This window comes from Leptonotus elevatus, chromosome 1, assembly GCF_054856555.1.
Source record: "Leptonotus elevatus isolate MCC_2025b chromosome 1, RoL_Lele_1.0, whole genome shotgun sequence".
NCBI lineage: Eukaryota > Metazoa > Chordata > Actinopteri > Syngnathiformes > Syngnathidae > Leptonotus > Leptonotus elevatus.
In genome coordinates, this window is record NC_141239.1 from 6,198,002 (window position 1) to 6,215,089 (window position 17,088).

A 17,088-nucleotide genomic window follows, 5' to 3' on the forward strand; every position below is an offset into this window, starting at 1 on the left:
GCGCGCAACAACACAGGGCTGAGCTTTGAACGCGGCCTGGGGAGAGTTGCGTACCCGATGGCTGCGGGTAAGGTTCCGAGGCGGCCGGGCCGCGCTGGCACCCAACCTGGACCAGGTTGAGTGGACGTGGGGAAAGGGGAGTCTTAAACGAGGCGGTGGCGAGCGAGGCGAGGGGGTGAGGCGGAGGACCCGCGGGTTTAAAGAGTGTCCGCCCTGAGACTGGGAAATTGTGGGTTCAATCCCTGGCCGGGTCAAAGACTCTAAAAATGGGACCCATTTCCCTCCCTGCTTGACAATCAGCATTAAGGGTTTGAATTGGGGGGTTAGATCACCAAATGATTCCCGAGCGTGGCCGCTGCTGCTGCTCACCGCTCCCTCAGGGGATGGGTCTAATGCGGTGAATGAATTTTGCCCCACTTAGGTGGGTCTGACAATCAGTGAATCTTAAACACCAGAAACACTTTACATACATTTTACTCTATTTAGAGTGGGACCAAATAGACTCAGTTTAGAGTAAAATGTGTACATTTAATACACATACTGTAGCTAATTACAGGTCAAAGATCTGTTTAATGGTTAATTTGGCCAGACGGTTTTGATCTGCATGCATCAGTCAAACCTGCATCAGTAACTATAGGCGCTCGTCAAAAAATTAGAATATCCTCGAAAAGTTAAATAATTTCTGTAATTCCATTCAAAAAGTCAAACTTTCATAGATTATAGATTCAGGGCCCACAACTTCAGTAAATTCAAGTACTTATTTGTTTATTTTTACATTATTTGGGCTTCCAGCTCATAAAAACCAAGAAAACAGAATGTCCAAAAATTTGAACAATTTGAAGAAATCACCATGCATACTTCACAGTGTTTTGCGTGGGAAAAAAGATGGCTTGATGGATGGTATTTTAAAAACAATATGTCAATCTTCAACAGTTATTCCCTTTTGCTTAAGCACTGCCGTGGCATTGCCTGGAAGCCCAGGCTCTACTAATACTTGATGTCAGCGCTTTGTTTTTGGGTCTGGTGGCCCTCATTTTCCTTTTGACAGTAATGTATTACAAAAGGAAAACGAGTGCCACAATACAGTACTATCAAGAGGAAAATGGGGATGAACAGCTGATATTAGTTGATTACAACTTGGGAGTACAATTTCACATTCTCTTCACACAGCGTAGGTCCTTGTGTAAAATTGAAAGGCCTCAATTTATTATCAGTTATTTAGAAACACGATGAAGGATTTCAACTGAATTCAAGAATTAGTCCAAGGTTGGAGAGAAGACAAGCAAAACAGTGCAACCACGGCAGTGAAAGCGAGGGAAACGAGACTAAATGGGCCTTATTACCAGGGTGGTCTATAGCTCTTTGACAGGCTAATAGCGTGCTTGACAGATAGATGGAGACGAAGAAATGCCAATGTCTATTATCGAGGTTGGCTGCAGTAATGAAGTGTAATCTGCCAAGCGTGCGTCTTTGTGGCCTTTTGTTGCCAGGTAATCACGTTGTTCCTATTACACAAGGGGAAGTTGACCATGCAGAATCTTGCAGGGCAAATATGAAAAACGTCCAAATATATTCTCAGGTTGGTTCACAAAAACCGGTTGTCATGTCAGCTGGAATTCTTCCCTGCAGTTATGTATTTCACTGGAATGAAACCTCTTTTGACGTTTTAATTGGAACCTGATACACCAGATGGTTTGTTTCAGAAAGGAATTTCTTTCATAAATCAATCTGGGAAAGTGCTTTGCACTAGGAAAAGAAAGAAACATGGAAGGTGATTAGATGAGCGTTGTCACGTCTCTTATGGGCTGGACTACAATATTCACTCGGGAGCGAGCCGTTGACTCATTTTGCTTGATCGACTATGTGGATAACCGATGATCAATTAATTGTTGTTCTTTTTATGACTGTTTTTATAGGATATAAGAATCTGAATTTTCTGAACGCTTGTTTCCATGCCAGTACAGTCTCTCGCCGTGCCGCGGTTCACTTTTTGTGGGCTCACTGAATTGTCACCTAAGGGTATGATTAGCAACCAATTCCACTTGATCGACAAAGGATGCTATTTTGTTGTTGTTGCTTTACCGGTTTCAATCTCTGTAAGATTAATTTGCAAGATTATATATTTGTATTGTGACTGCCAGGGGGCATGAATGTTCAATGTTCATCCTTTGCCAAAGAGCATTGACTTTTAGTACCAAGAAACTTATCCTTAAAATGAAGCTCTCATAAGGGTGTTAAAAATCGATTTGCCGATATATCGCGATATTACAGCACACAATTCTCGTATCATTTCAATATGCAGCCAAATCGATGTTTAAACATCAATTTTTGATGGAAATGTTCAACAAAACATCTAAGTTAGGGTTCCCACTTGATTCAATGTTGTTCAACCCTGTCACAGATTGCAACCTGTTTGTTAAATACAGTGGCTCACAGTTATAGGTTTCAGATTAATAAATACATTTTCTTGCTAATCTAACAGTGCAAATGTACAAGTTTACAATTTCCTAAATTTGATTTGAGTAAAGAAAATTGCAATAATCGACTTATAGATTTGTAGTCTGTATTGAATCAAATCATGACTTATAAATCGTGATACGGATCGAATCGCCGGCTACTCGGCAATTCACACCCCTATGTCTTAATAATAATAATAATAATAATAATAATAACATGACCTTCCCACTATACAACAAGAATAATTTCCATCAGGTTATTGATTATTGACGGCGATAAATCATCAGTCTTGGTCAGGATTTATACTCTACGGTTTTGGGTCATGAGAAATCGTTGTGTAATGGAACCAGTAAAGAGGTCACATCAGTTAGAAATATGAGTGCACGTGGAAGGAAAAGGGAAGATGGCAGGGGAGGGGAATAGGAATTAATCACGCAGGTGAAAAGAGTGTTTAAGGGATGCAGTGTGAATAGCTGCAAAGGCCAATGAATTCGCCCTCGATTCCAGCGTGTGTCTGAGAAGATGGTCTGATCGATACTGTGATTTAGGACCTCATTCAACCACCTGCGCTGTCCAGGAAAAACGTAGCCACACGTGTCGTAAATATAACACAAGTATTTTAATGAATCCTGATACCAGGGTTCACCAACGTGTGATGTCCACCATGAGAAGTCATTGTGATTTCCCAGGAATTTTGTACAAATTATCCTTTGAAAATATGAACATTGGCTGATATTTTGGTTGTTGACCCCTGTAAGGTTTTAGACCCCTGTAAGGTTTTTGACCTAAATCCATCTCTTTTCAATCATATACTGTAAATTACCCCTTTACACAAGTCATTTTTTCATTTTTCCCTCACAGACTTTGAGTCTTTAAACAAAATAGCACTATTCATATTTCACCCCATGTTTTACGACCTGACATCATATAAGTTGCGGGTCGCCACAGACAAATATGTTGGCTGGAAACCTGAAAAAAATGAAAAAGAATACAGAGACGGCAAAGATACTATAAAGTCATCATTTTCTTGTGTAATCCCTCCTAGCCATTGAACCTTCACCACAGTCTGAAATGCAAAGAGTATTTTTCTTCCTCTACACACTCCCACAAGTATTTTCTATCTAGTGGGGCAGACTCAATATTTCTCTGAACTTATTGCTGTATCATCCTTGACCTACATTGTGAGCCAGCATCCCTCTGACTAAAGATGCCAAATATAGCTACAAACAATAATTTTTATGGCTCTTTGTCTGAAGAGCTTTTCCACCACAATGTAAAATCAACATCCACCACCATCGTAGAGTAAGAGCCTCTAGCGAGATTTAAAAAAAAAAGTGACACGTTCAACTGGAATCCAAACAACCAGATTCATGGTGGTCTGCACTATATCCTGATTTGACAATGAAGAAGATTTTAGGCACACAACATCGGTGGCTATTGGAGACACCATTCCTTATGTTGTTTCTGGTTACATCCTATGTCTTCATCTGGTCTGTTTCTTCTCTCGCACAGGCTTAAGGATATTTTCATTCGCCCAGGTCATTTCTTCCCCAGGGCTTTGAATCGATCACAAATGGACTGTTGGCTGTCTTAAGAGAGGTGAAACCTTCACTATCGCAGTTTTGGATCAGAGCTAGAATATCGGAGAGTTAAATCATCTCACTGACGTCGTGCTGTCACAATCGAATAGTTTTAGAATTGATTAATCTATCGAGTATTCAATCGATTAATCGGCTAATCGAATTAATTTTAATTTTTCAGTACAAAAGCATTTATCCCCCCCCACCCTATTACTGTTTATTAACCAGTCATTGGTGTTTATTTCGTACTTCTTATTTGTATAGTGATCAATAAAAAGGGGGATTGATGTTGTACTATGTTACCAATTTGTTAATTGTTTTCCGGAGCAAAAACAGATGTTTGCAAATGTCTTATTTTAATTAAACACAGACGATAATCAGTCTTCTCTCATGAGGGACTTACAGAAATCAGTGAACAATTAGCTTACTGTTGGTATGTTGAAATCGGAAAATTTGGACAATTTGAAATAAAAAAAGGCTCCAAATGTTTACTCTATTATTAAAATAGTTGTCGATTAATTTGATAAATGATTACTTGTTGATTAATCGATTAATTTTGACAGCTCTACTGACCTGCATTCACACAATGTTCAGGTTCTCCTGTTTTCAGGTGATTTTTGCCAATGGCATTAAAACATTTTACATTTTTTATACGGTTATGTTTACGTTGTGATTTTTACTAATTGTTAACTCTTGATCAGTGTCCTTTTCTATCATATGACAATAATATATCACATTACCACATAGTCATGGTTGGTCTGGTCCTCTGAGACCTCCCTAATAGGCAGGACAGTTGCTCAACCGACACCTGACACAACAAAGGTTGGCACATGTTTGCAGCCTGCACGCTAAACTCCTATTAGGACATGACTTAGTGCAGTGATGTGCCAGAATCACAAACCGCAGACCACAATTGTAACACAAAAACAACAACTGGGCTTGTCAGCAGTACACAAATAGGCTGCCGTTTTTTTTTGTTTTTTTTTAAGAGATCGGCTGAGCCATTATCATACCATGTGCTCGTTAATAACTGAAGCTGAGTACGAACTTCAAGGTGTAACTTCTGGGTTTGAATTATTAGCTCTTGATAGGTTTTTGAATATTTTGTTTAAATAACCATATTATAATCGATTAACTCATTCACTCGCAGCCATTTTCACTGAAGCAACCCTCTCCGCTCCCGGCTGTTTTACTGGATTTTGACTGATTTTGCAAGGCCCACAGAATATTGTGTTCTATTACTATGAAAAACATGGAACCTACCAAAATAAAGATTCGTCTGTTCTTTCATCACAAAGAAAAACAAAAAACTTATCTTTTTATCTGTTTCCGTTTTGCAGCAATTAGCATTATTATATAGCAAATTGTCATCATTATTCACAAATATGTTTAAAACAGTGGGGGGAAGAGCTCTTTGCAACATGGCCCTGGTTGATCTCTTATACTCTGCTCCCACCTGCTGGCCATTTTTGTAATAACTACCACTGCAAGAATTGTCTTTAGTTCAGAGGCTGCATCAAAGCCTTCCGTATGCTCTAGCATAAAAAAACAAACAAACATAAAACTGTATAAATACGTCTTTGGGAGCATGGTAATATTTAAAATAGAACATATTTATACGTTTTTGGGAACATATGAGTTCATCAGTGAAAAGGCTTTTTGTCAGTTGATGGAAGGGCAAGTGAGGTGTGGTCCCATTTCGTTGACGGTCCGGAGGTGTTCATATCCAGTTTTTATTTTGTATGTAAAACACTGGTTGGATGTTTTTTTAGGTGTGACTACGGTCGACAGTGCTGCTTGTCCTCGTCAAAAAATTAGCACACCATTGCCTCCAACGGCACTTTGTGACAGGAACTTCTGACTCGACCGGCGCCGAGCACAAAACTTTTCGGACGGATCGCAGGGCAGTCGTAGCTTTATGATGCGAGCGTTGTGGCCGCCTGAGTTAATCATCCATTTTGCGGAGCATAATTTGCAGTCTCCACATGGCTTACGTTGCTCCTACACTTAAAAGTCTTGTGGTGTGTAACTGTCAAAACGAAGCACCAGTATCGGTATCGCCCTAGTGCATACCTAGTTACAGGACAGTTTGATAAAATTCGGTTTCACCATAAAATATAAATTCTTTTAAAATGACAGCTATGTCGTGAAATTAATGATGCAGTCTTCTGGGTCTGCTCGACAATTATATAAATATTTCAGTCTTTCTTCACTACATTTGAACTCTTTTTCATTTAATCCTCTCTGCCTCCCTCTGTCACAGCCAGACACTGAGAGGCTCTGACTTTGATTAATGGCGAGCCAAGCTCTGTATTAAAAGCCAGGGGCAGCAAGTTGGGCCAGATAAAAGTAGAGCACGGTAGCGATGGACGGGAGGGGGAGAGAAGAGAGCAGGACATAGCCACCAATCATTGTCAGCATCACTGTCCCCGGGTGACAGTGGGGGACACACTTGGAGGGGACAGCGGGTGCATCATTAGGCTGAAACTCAACCTCGTCCAGACGGGGTTTTTTTTTTTCACATTAGATACAAAGACAATGTAGTTTATTCAGAATCAGTTGAATTTGATGAAAATAAATATGTTATGCTATCAGACACAGAGAGCCACTTCTCTTGATATAATATGTACTGTAATATGAGTTACGGCGAAATTCCGTTCCTACGCTGGCGATGTAACCCGAATGTTGACTTATGTCGGATTTCACCGTTAACTCTTTGACTGCCATAAACGTTATAAAACGTTTAGCATAAACCTAGGGAAGGGCGCCGAGGACGTTAAAAGACGTCCCCTATGTTTGTTTTTTTTTTTTTTCAAAAACGGGTGCAGGAAAGCCTTGGGCAGCTGTGCTGAAAGTATCAGGCTGATCTGATTAGTCAAAGACTCGTTTTGGCCCCTAGAGGGCAGCGATGACTCTCTTTGCACAAGGTTGGATGGGCCGCCCACCGTGGGCGTCAGTAGAAGACGTGAGGCGGAGCTAGAGTGTTGAGGAGACAATGGCTGATCCAAGCCACAATGGCTTGACCAAGCAACCGGTTACAAGCAGCTCAGCTTGAGCATTTTTTTCAAAGACGGAAAGCATCAATCAATACTAAAAAGCGCATTGATGTCAACGATGATGATGACAACGAGCTCTACGCCAAAGTTGGAAGCTTTGGCGTGACTGTTATGAACACGTAGTAAGCCTCACGGCTAAGCGCGGCTAGCGCGGCTAGCGCTGCTAAGGCCGGAAAACGCGCACAATAGCCGGCCGGGTACTTCTACACAATCGGACATTCGATCGGGCGATGGAGAGTTGGCATCGACCAATGCAGATTGATGATGATGATGAAGATGACTCCGAGCTCTACGCCAACGTGACTGTTATGAACACGTAGTAAGCCCCACCGGCAAAGCGCGGCTAGCGCGGCTAGCGCTGCTAAGGCCGGAAAACGCGGAGCTGCACAAGCGGACATTCGATCGGACAATGAAGAGTACCCCGAGTCCAATGCATATTCATCGGAGGAGCGGGTACAGTCTGATCACGGAGAAGACACTGTTTCTGGACTACGATGCCACCATGAATGGAGTGGATAAAATGGATCAGAACATCTCCTACCAACCCGGTATAGCAACTGAAGGACACGGGGAAGCGAGACGTAACACCACCGTAACATAACCGTAGCATGATCCTGATATTAGACTTGATGACACACTGCAGTATATACTTGCTATTCCCCGGAAAAAAACGGCCTGCAAGAAAGTGGCGCACGCGAAGAGGCAATCTTGTGCAAATGCTGTTGCGTCTCCTTGCACGCAGGAGAGTGTTACAAAAAGAAAAACTGTCGTTGAAACATCCACATATTTGTAAATAGCACCACAGTTGCACACATTTGTAAATAGTTTGCCAAATTGTTGTCAAATTGTTACACTGTATGTAAATAAACGTATTTTGCTATCAAAAAACACTTTTTCATTCTTGGTGGTAGTGTTTTATAGAAGTAAAGCACTATTTAGGTGTTTGTGGCATCATTCATGGACAAAAAGAAGTGTCAAATTCACTAGAATGCATGAAATAATATCGTTTCACTAAAAGCTTGATTTCTCCGTATTTTGGTCCAACACAGGCGAAATTGGGTCAAACTAACCATTTTCTATTGTTGATTACTAAAGAACGGAATAAGGTAGAAACAAACTCTTTTTTTCTGATGAAAGATGAAAGTCCAATCTTTCATTTGGTAGTACGTGTGTTTCCATAGTCCAAACAGAACATTTTCTGTGGACCTTGAAAATCAGTCAAAATGCTTAAATCGGCTGGCACTGGCGGCATCCCTTTTCTGAAAACGTCTGGCAGTCAAAGAGTTAAAGTCGATATGTACATCAAAATATTTTGTACAGTAATTTTAAAAAAAACATATTTGCGCGACCCGGAAGAGCCGGATCAAACATTTCGTTTTTTCAAACGGACATTCATAGCTGACGGACGGCAGAGCGGAACTAATTCAAGCACGGAAATGTGACGCGCCTGATGGCGAGCCGATCTGCTCGATGGACATGCGTTGCTGGAGGTTAACAACAACACAACTTAAATAACTTTAAAATGCCGCGATTACTGTGGGAAATGAGCGAAAAAGAAGGTGCTACGGACGAGGCACGGGCGCCTTAAGTCGAAATGACGTAGGTCACGTACGACATAACTCGAGGACTGTATATCATCATGCAGAATCCTCACATATCCAATGTCACTCATTTACAGGGAATCAAAATATGCCATCTTGCTGCCCAGACACCGGGCCTTTAAAACTTCACAAAAGCAAACGACTGTGGTTGCATCATCTTCCGAAACTCTTTTTCAAAGGTCTTTGAGCCATGAGTGAAACAATCAATACATAAATACATAAATTGAACAATGAGCTGATTGATTAAGCAATGTAGTAAGTGGAAATGAATCTGGACAAACGTATCTTCGTGGCTGACCAGTTCCTTCTGCAGCAAATCATTATAGCAATCCTTACCATTTTTTTTTTACCAAATATATTTAATAGAGTTAAATTAGTTATTAGTTAATAATCGAGTAACCGTTTAGAGTATTTTTTTTCCATTTAAAATTGTCCAAATGCTCTAATTTTAGCATATCAACAGTAACAGTAATTTGTGTAGTTCTTCACGAAAGAAGACAGACTCGCTTCTGCGTTTAATCAAAATAAGACATTTGCAAACATCGGTTTTTACTTTGGAAAGCAATGACTGAACCGGTAACATAGTAAAACATCAATCCCCCCTTTTAGAATCACTATTCGAATATGAAATATAAAATAACTACCAATCACTGGTTAATAAACACTAATCAGGGGGGAAAATGCTTTTGTAATAATACGTAATACAAAATTAAAATGCATCCAATTAGTTGATTAATTAATTGAATAATGGATACATTAATCAATTCTAAAAAGATTCAATAGTGGCAGCATAAATCAAATGTATCATTGTAATCTATTTTCACTCATTGTGTGAAAAAAAGCGTATGATTTTGCCACAAACTCATAGGAAAATCATACCATTGTCGTTGGCGTGTTACCATAACAACATAATGCTTTAGTACCCTTGAATCCTGGCTTAGCTAGAGAACATACCTGTATATTTTTGGGCCTGACAATAGAACAAACCGGTACGTTCAAGTCCAAAAAACCTGTCATATCTACCCTGAGGAACTGAAGTGGACTATTACTCTAATACAATTTGTGACAACAAAAGTGACGAGCCTTCGAAAACAATCCCCTGTTAAATTCTTGAAGTTTGGAAAACCCAAGAAATGTATACCAAGATATGTGCTATAAACTGATTTCAGATGCATACCTCTTGAATTTTTCCACACGTTGGAACCACAATTCTAAATGTATTTTATTTGGATTTCGTATGATGGACAAATTAGCACATAATTGTGAAGTGGAAGGAAAATGATACATACGTAGCCCCCCGCCCCCCCCCCCCCCTCCTGTGAAGCCTCCTACATAAAATCATGTGCAATTTACACAAGCTCAAGAAGTATAGATCTTTTGCAAGCCATAAACTGTGTGTTCTGCATATGTGTGTGTATCATGTGTCATTTTCCTTCACATGTTCACGCCATTTGGTCTATCACATGAAATCGCTTTAAATGATGTTTATGTTTGTGGTTGTAACTTGACAAGATGTGGAAAAGTTCAAGGGGAAGCCAATCAAGGCTTACTTCTCCGAGCCTGAATGGCTTCCCATTAAATATTTTATTTTTTGGTAAATGCCCTAGAAAAAAATGACTGGAAGGGCGCAAAATGCATTCCCAAAAGCTACTTTCTGCTGCAAGAATTTCATGTGGAGTGGACCTCCCCGTGTTCTGTCAGGAACAGCATGTGCCTGTGGCCAGTAATTGATAATGTGGCCCAGGGAGCCCAACCTCACCCTGCTTACTGGAGCATGAAGCAGCCTGAGAGGCTCAAGTGCTGCAAGGTAACGCTCGGTCTTCACACTCTCTGCCGAGGGGAGGACTGAGGTGAGAGCCAAGGGAGGCAGATGTCACGGAATCCCATCCGGATAAATCAAACCCAAATATTTGTTTACGTTTTCATTTTAGCCTCATTATCATGTACTCCAATCTGGCAATATTTACCCCAATTAAAGCCATAGAAAAGGCCATCTAATTCTTACAAAACGTGGTTTGAAAGCAGATGCCGAATGAATCACAAGTTAATTTTTTTCCCTTTTACAGAACGCTTGAGACGGTAGAATGGCTTGATGTGGGTGAATACGAGATGGGAAAGATATCGAGCAACTACTCAGGAACTCGATAAAAAGTGACATTAACGTAAGAGAGGATGTCATTTGCAGCCTTTTGAGTAGAGGACTTATTCAGAAAGATGGCAAGTTGAGGGCAGGTGGAGAAATGACGGGGCCTCGGCAGTGAGCAGGCCAACAGCCACATGAGTGATGGGCGTTAAATGTAGAGCACGCGCTCGTGGATGTTTTTTTTTTTTTTTATGTCTGCAGATGGGGGTTGAGATTTCTAGTCTTTTCTACAAATACCAACACATTTAACTCAATAAGAGCCCCTACAGTTTGTTTTTAATCAACCCTACTTGTCTGGTTTGCTGATGAGAAGGTTTGATCATTTAGATTTGTGCCTAGTCATCATTCATTCATATTGTTGAAGAGATCGTAGGTGTTGGGATATTTTTAAATATGAAGCCTTATTTAAAAATAATGTTTCAGAGCCCATGTTTAATCTTTCTGTAAAACCCCGTGTATATATATGTACCCGTGTATAATACAATACCCCTATAATCACCCTTAAAAAGCATTGTTTCCCCTCTGTACTTGTGTATAATACAGTGCCCTGATTTGCTGATCATTCTTTGATGACATTCTGAATTTTTGCTTAATTTTCGCATGAAGCATGTTTTGAATATACGTAGATGCTCTCTGTGATAACATTTGTCGTCTTTCATAATATTTCACAATATATTCAAACCATTGTTTTAAGGTGTTTAATTCCATTTGTACTGTTCAGAAGCTCTGTTAAAAAAAAATCCCAGAGCAGAGCAAAAAGTACATACGTGAAAAATGTTGATACCATACTGATGTCATTTATATGCAAAATAAGTCATATTGGTCCAAATGTTGATCCCTGGGGAAACTCCACATATTACTTTAATTTATTCTGATTTGACTTCATTTAATTGCACATAATGTTTTCTATTTGCAAGATAGTCAGTTAGCCATGAGAACACTTTTCATCTAATTCCAGTTTTCCTATCAATATATTGTGATCAATCGTATTGTATTTTTGTTAAACAAAAAGTTGAACATCATACAAATAAGAGCCAATTTGAAAAAAACAACAACAAAAAAACATGTCATTTTCGGATTTAGTGACATCAAAATGCCCGAAAACCGTTGAACCTTTCTTGGCACCAAAATGTGTTGACCAGTGTGATCAGAGTGAATGATATGAATGAATAAAGATTTAAAACATTCCAATAAAGTGTAAATGCCTTTAAATCAAACAATGCTTTTTTTCCCCATACAATTAAGATTGTTCAAAGAGTTTTTAAAATGTTTTCCAAAATAATGACCTACCAACTGGTTTTCATTCTTAGATAATCAAAAAAAATTTACTCAAATTTCAACTGTACTGAGCAACACACTTTTTTTCTCGAGAAACATTTGTGACATTTTAGACACATTTCTCCCCATAGATTTTGGTCTATAAGACAACGAGACGTCAAAACTGTCTATTTTATTCACGAGATTTTACGGTTAATCAAATTTCCCCATTAAGCTCTTTTACTATTTTGTGAAACATAACATTCTGTGATCTAGAAACGCAAATACTGCAATCCTCTCTTGGCAAATCTGTGACATTTAGTAATCTGACAAACCGGCCTGAATCACGTCGTAACACAACAAATAGATGCAAAGCAAAACTTATCAGCGCCCGGGAAATGTATTTTTCCTTCACAAGCAGAGGGTCTAGGTTATTGAACTCCTTTGGGGATTCTGTCAGCGGTGACAAGGCAGCGCTGAATCTGTAAATGTCACACGTGTGAATGTCTGCCAAGAGATAAAGATGGGGTAATTCATTCAGCAATGACATATGGCACATGTTCTAGGTGAAAAAAGGTCCAGAAACTCTCAAGTGTTAGTCTTAACTTCCCCTGGGTTGAAGATGACGAGTCTTTCTGCAAGTTTTCTTGGCAGTGTTTTATTGAACTAAACCTGAGCGCCTACAGTCCAAGTCGGAAACATATTTTCTACTTAAAGATTTTGAAACGCACACACGTATACACACAATATGGATGCTTGCCTTCTGTCGAATAACACGGTCCCTAAGCGAAGGTCGAGGAGTGCATGAATGAAGAAGAGTTGAAAATTGCAGACTACCTGCGGTAATTGAGGCAGGCAGCTGAAGTCATGTCGCTGAAGCTGAAAGTATACTTTGCAGCTTGACCAGAAATGCAATGCAACACAGGTGGCTACATGGGAAATCATTACTGATGGGGTAAAGTTAACACCATCCATCCATCCATCCATACTGACATTTCCGGTTATCCGGGGCCGAGTCACAGAGGGCAGCAAACTAAGCAGAAAAGCCCAAACTTTACATCTCTCCAGCCACACACATCTGGGGTAATCCCAGGACGTTCCCAAGCCAGCTGCAAGACAGAGTGTCCTGGGTTTTCTTTGGGGCCTTCTCCCAATGTGTTGTACCCAGAACAGCCCACCATGATGCTTGCTAAACAGATGCCCAAGCCATCTCATGTGGCTCCGCTCAATGCAGAGGAGCAACGGCTGTACTCTGAATACTTGAGGGTGACCGCACTTCTCACCCTATCTCTACGAGAAGCCCGGACACCCTGGGAAGAAAACTCATTTTGTCTTTTGTATCAGCAATCGTGTTCTTTCGGTCACAATCAAGAGCTTTGCCTTTGGACTTGGCTTCTTCACCACGACAGGCTGCTGCAGAGTCTGCATAACTGCAGAAGCTGCACCACAACCCGCCTCTCAATTCTTCCCTCACTCGTGAACAAGACCCCCCAAGATACTTGAACATGGGGCAGGATCTCATTCCTGACTTGAAGTAGGCACTCCACCCCAACCTTTTCCGACTGGGAACCATGGCTTCATATTTGCAGGTACTGATTCTCATCCCAAGCACTTCACACTCGGCTGCAGACCTCTGCAGTGAGAGTTGAAGAAAGTGGCTTGATCAAGACAACGTGAAAAAGTCGAGATCGTTTGCAGAAGGATTATTCAGTCAGCACTTGAAATAGACTAATGCTAAATATGAGTGGTCAGGAAAAGAGGTTCTGTGGAAGTCTGTCTTTGTCCCTCGGGGTACAATCGACAATAATGTCATTGTCAAAGTAACGTTTCCAGAAGAGTATAGAAAAGCAGTACCTTTAAGCCTTCTGCCTCAGTGACAAGCCATTGTACTCCTAAAGATAAAACCATATCATTTTTCTGGGAATTTGGTTTCTCTGACCACTGGTAGCCGTCATGCATGACAACGAAGCGATCAGTTAGCCACCTTGATAGTTGGTGTGTTCATTTGTGATATCCTCGTAAGTTAATTGTTCCATTTCTATCTCGGTTTTGCGGCTCAAATTAAACGGCTGGCACGCTGCCCTGAATGCGTAATCCACACTCTTACAATGTGGCTGTGTGATTACTGGACAATTAAAGTCGACTGATTGCATCCAGACAGTGTTTGCAAAAGAGGTCCACAGTGCTTCCTGTTGATTATGATCATGTTGAGTTAAATTACCTTAAAGAGTCATATATCTTCCAAAGTTGGTTCATTTGGAAAACTCACCGAAAGTTCGTACAAACTTTAAAGATTGTGTATGTGTGTGCTTTTCCTTACAGCTCCGTCCATTGTTCCCATCATGCATCAGATCAGCTCCACCATGAATAGCTTCACTTTGTCGTGGCCGCAACCAGAGCAGCCCAATGGTATCATTCTGGATTATGAGCTGCGTTTCCATGAGAAGGTAAGATACTTTGTTTTCAACTGATTGAATGCATTTGTTTAAGAAGAGTAAAGTCACTCACCTTCCCAAGTCCTGACATTCCAATAGCGTTGGTGCCTTTTTATGTATGCAGTCTCTCTGGATTGTTGACAATCTATCTTGCTGGTTTGCTAGCGACTGGTTAAAGGCGTAGAACTTCTCACCAACCTTCCATAGTGCTTTCCACTCTTTAGTCTTGATCAGAGATGGCAAATCCAACTCCAGAAAGTAAAAAAAAACCCTATATTCAATATCCGGGTTAAGATCAGAATTCCGGTTTCTAAAACATTGGCGGTTACCCGTTTACATGCGTGGCGGACAGAGGTACTCTCGTTCACATGGCCAATTGTGTTCAATTGGAATATCCCGTTCGGATCGCGACGCGTGGACAACGTAATTGCGTAAATTGATGTCATTGCCACTTTTAACTTTCTATGGTCAATAAAAGACATTATATTTATGTCCCTCACCACACAAAATAAAGTAGTCAGTTACCTCCTCGCTCCAGAGTGTGGTTCTTTGTCGCGTCGTCATGTTTGTTTACACCGGCTTGGGTTTTTTCCCGTGTGTTACACGCCAGAAGCACGGACTTGTATACTTGTACAATAGGCACAAACAGTGTCATTTTCGCCGTAGAGACACAAAATAACGTGAAAACACGCAAAAAAAAACAATGTATTCAAGCGAGGCTCCTTTTGCGAGTAGGACTGAGCTGCGCATACAAATCGTTACTACATAGACCAAGATTCCTTGAAAATTAAAATCAGCAAAGAAGAAGGAAAGAAAAAGAAGATTGCACACAGTAGAAATCAATGTGCCGTTCAATCGAGGTATTCCGAATGTGTTTTATATGAGCAAGAATTTTGGGTTATGAAAGGGGTAATCCAGGGGTCTTATACGGGTTTTGAAAAACCAGTTCATGCTTTTTTTTAAACCCGAATAAGAGCATATTCCGGTTATTGAGCGTGTTTATACGACCTTACATATTGGCAATATTCTGGTTTTAAAAGAGTTATTGCCTGCATGTAAACGCAGTCACAGTTTGACTTAAGCCACAAGTGCTTTTACTCGGTTGGCAAGTAAATGAGCTCCCGTGTGGCTTAAGCCAAACTGTAGCAGGGTCTTCATCATGGGGGCCTTGTAGGGTATGGTAGACTTGAGTCATCCTGTAACTCGGCTTTTGTTGTCGCTGGTTGGTGACTTGTCCGCCCCGTGTTTTATAACTCCATTCTGAATTGTATTTTTACACACAATACTAATGCATGAGCCGAATTTATTGGTGTCTCGCAGTTTGATAATGTTTTCATTGTCTTTGCCTCTTGGCTCCCCTCGGGGTCCTGCTGCAGATGAAGCAAATGTGTTGACCCGTGCTCGCGGTCCTCCCGGCGCAGCGCAGCAACCTGCCCCCACTGTGAAAATGCATTGCATCTGAGGGGTGAATCACATCGATCCGTCTGCTCTCACGCAATGCGTCTGTTTTATTAAGTCGCCAGCCCAACCCTACGGAGCCGATGCTGCTCCAGTATTGACCTGTAGCCATTTCCCAAGGCCGTGGATATAACGATAGCAAGAGATCAGAGGCTCGAGCTTCTTTTTCGGCCCCCTTGTTTGTCCTCCTAAAGCTGATCGATAGGCCACGCCATGTTGGTCATGCACTTTTGCCGTTTATAAGATTTTGTGAGCCTTCCCTCGTCCTTTGCTTACTGAATAATAGATTGAAATCCATACAGTATATAAATTATCATGTGAATTATTTATTTCAAACTAATTTTAGTAAAGGTCCACGAATCAATAGCTGTAACTCAAATGTTTTATATATTTATTCCCAAGTCATTGCTTCGTCATCTAGTACAAACTCGGTAACACTGCTCCCCCACGCGCTTGTTTTGCTTTGTTCATGAAAGAGATTCCGATCGCAAAGGACTTGAGGAAGCTTATCTTCCAGACAGCTTAGTGTCATGTAAATAACAATTATACAGCCTCCTATTAGTTCATGAATATCAATGAAAGCTAATCCTATTGATGTTTACGTAACGCGTCCGCACGCAAATAGATGAGCGCAGCGTAATCGCAAATTAGGGAATCACTAAGGACAGAATGACTAATTGCGCTGGGATAATTCAGGTAAACACACTCCACCATATTGAATGCACATCCGGTGGTTTATGGATAGTCTTGGGTAGAACTGCACTGCCAATACGAGATGGATGTGTGTGTTTACTGTGTCTCGCCGTGTTACAAGCAAGCCAGTTCACGGAGATGGACACCGCTTCTGAAAAAGTTCCACGCTGGTGTATATTGATGATGTGGCCTCTTACTGAGTGAAGGCGATGATAGAGGGAAGACTTTTGCCGTGTCTATAAAACACTCCCCAGCAGCCCCCCGACTTAGTATTGTACTGGATAATGCAATCGTAAAAAAGGATATAGCCCTAATAAAAAAAACCACTTCTACACTATGTTTCTGTTTCAAGCATCTCTCCAATCTGAAAGCCGTTTTTTTTTTATTTGGCTATGATTGTCTCAGCGA

General features: G+C 40.8%; 1 protein-coding gene across 2 annotated transcripts in view; it reads left to right on the forward strand.

Annotated features, from left to right (window-relative positions):
* ephb1 (EPH receptor B1) overlaps positions 1–17,088 on the forward strand; it is a 238,604-nt gene that overhangs the window by 162,971 nt on the left and 58,545 nt on the right. For both annotated transcript variants that reach the window (XM_086072304.1, XM_086072312.1), the window contains exon 6: positions 14,417–14,541. In XM_086072304.1, coding sequence (XP_085928430.1) covers positions 14,417–14,541 — 125 coding nt within the window. The remainder of the gene's footprint in view (positions 1–14,416; positions 14,542–17,088) is intronic.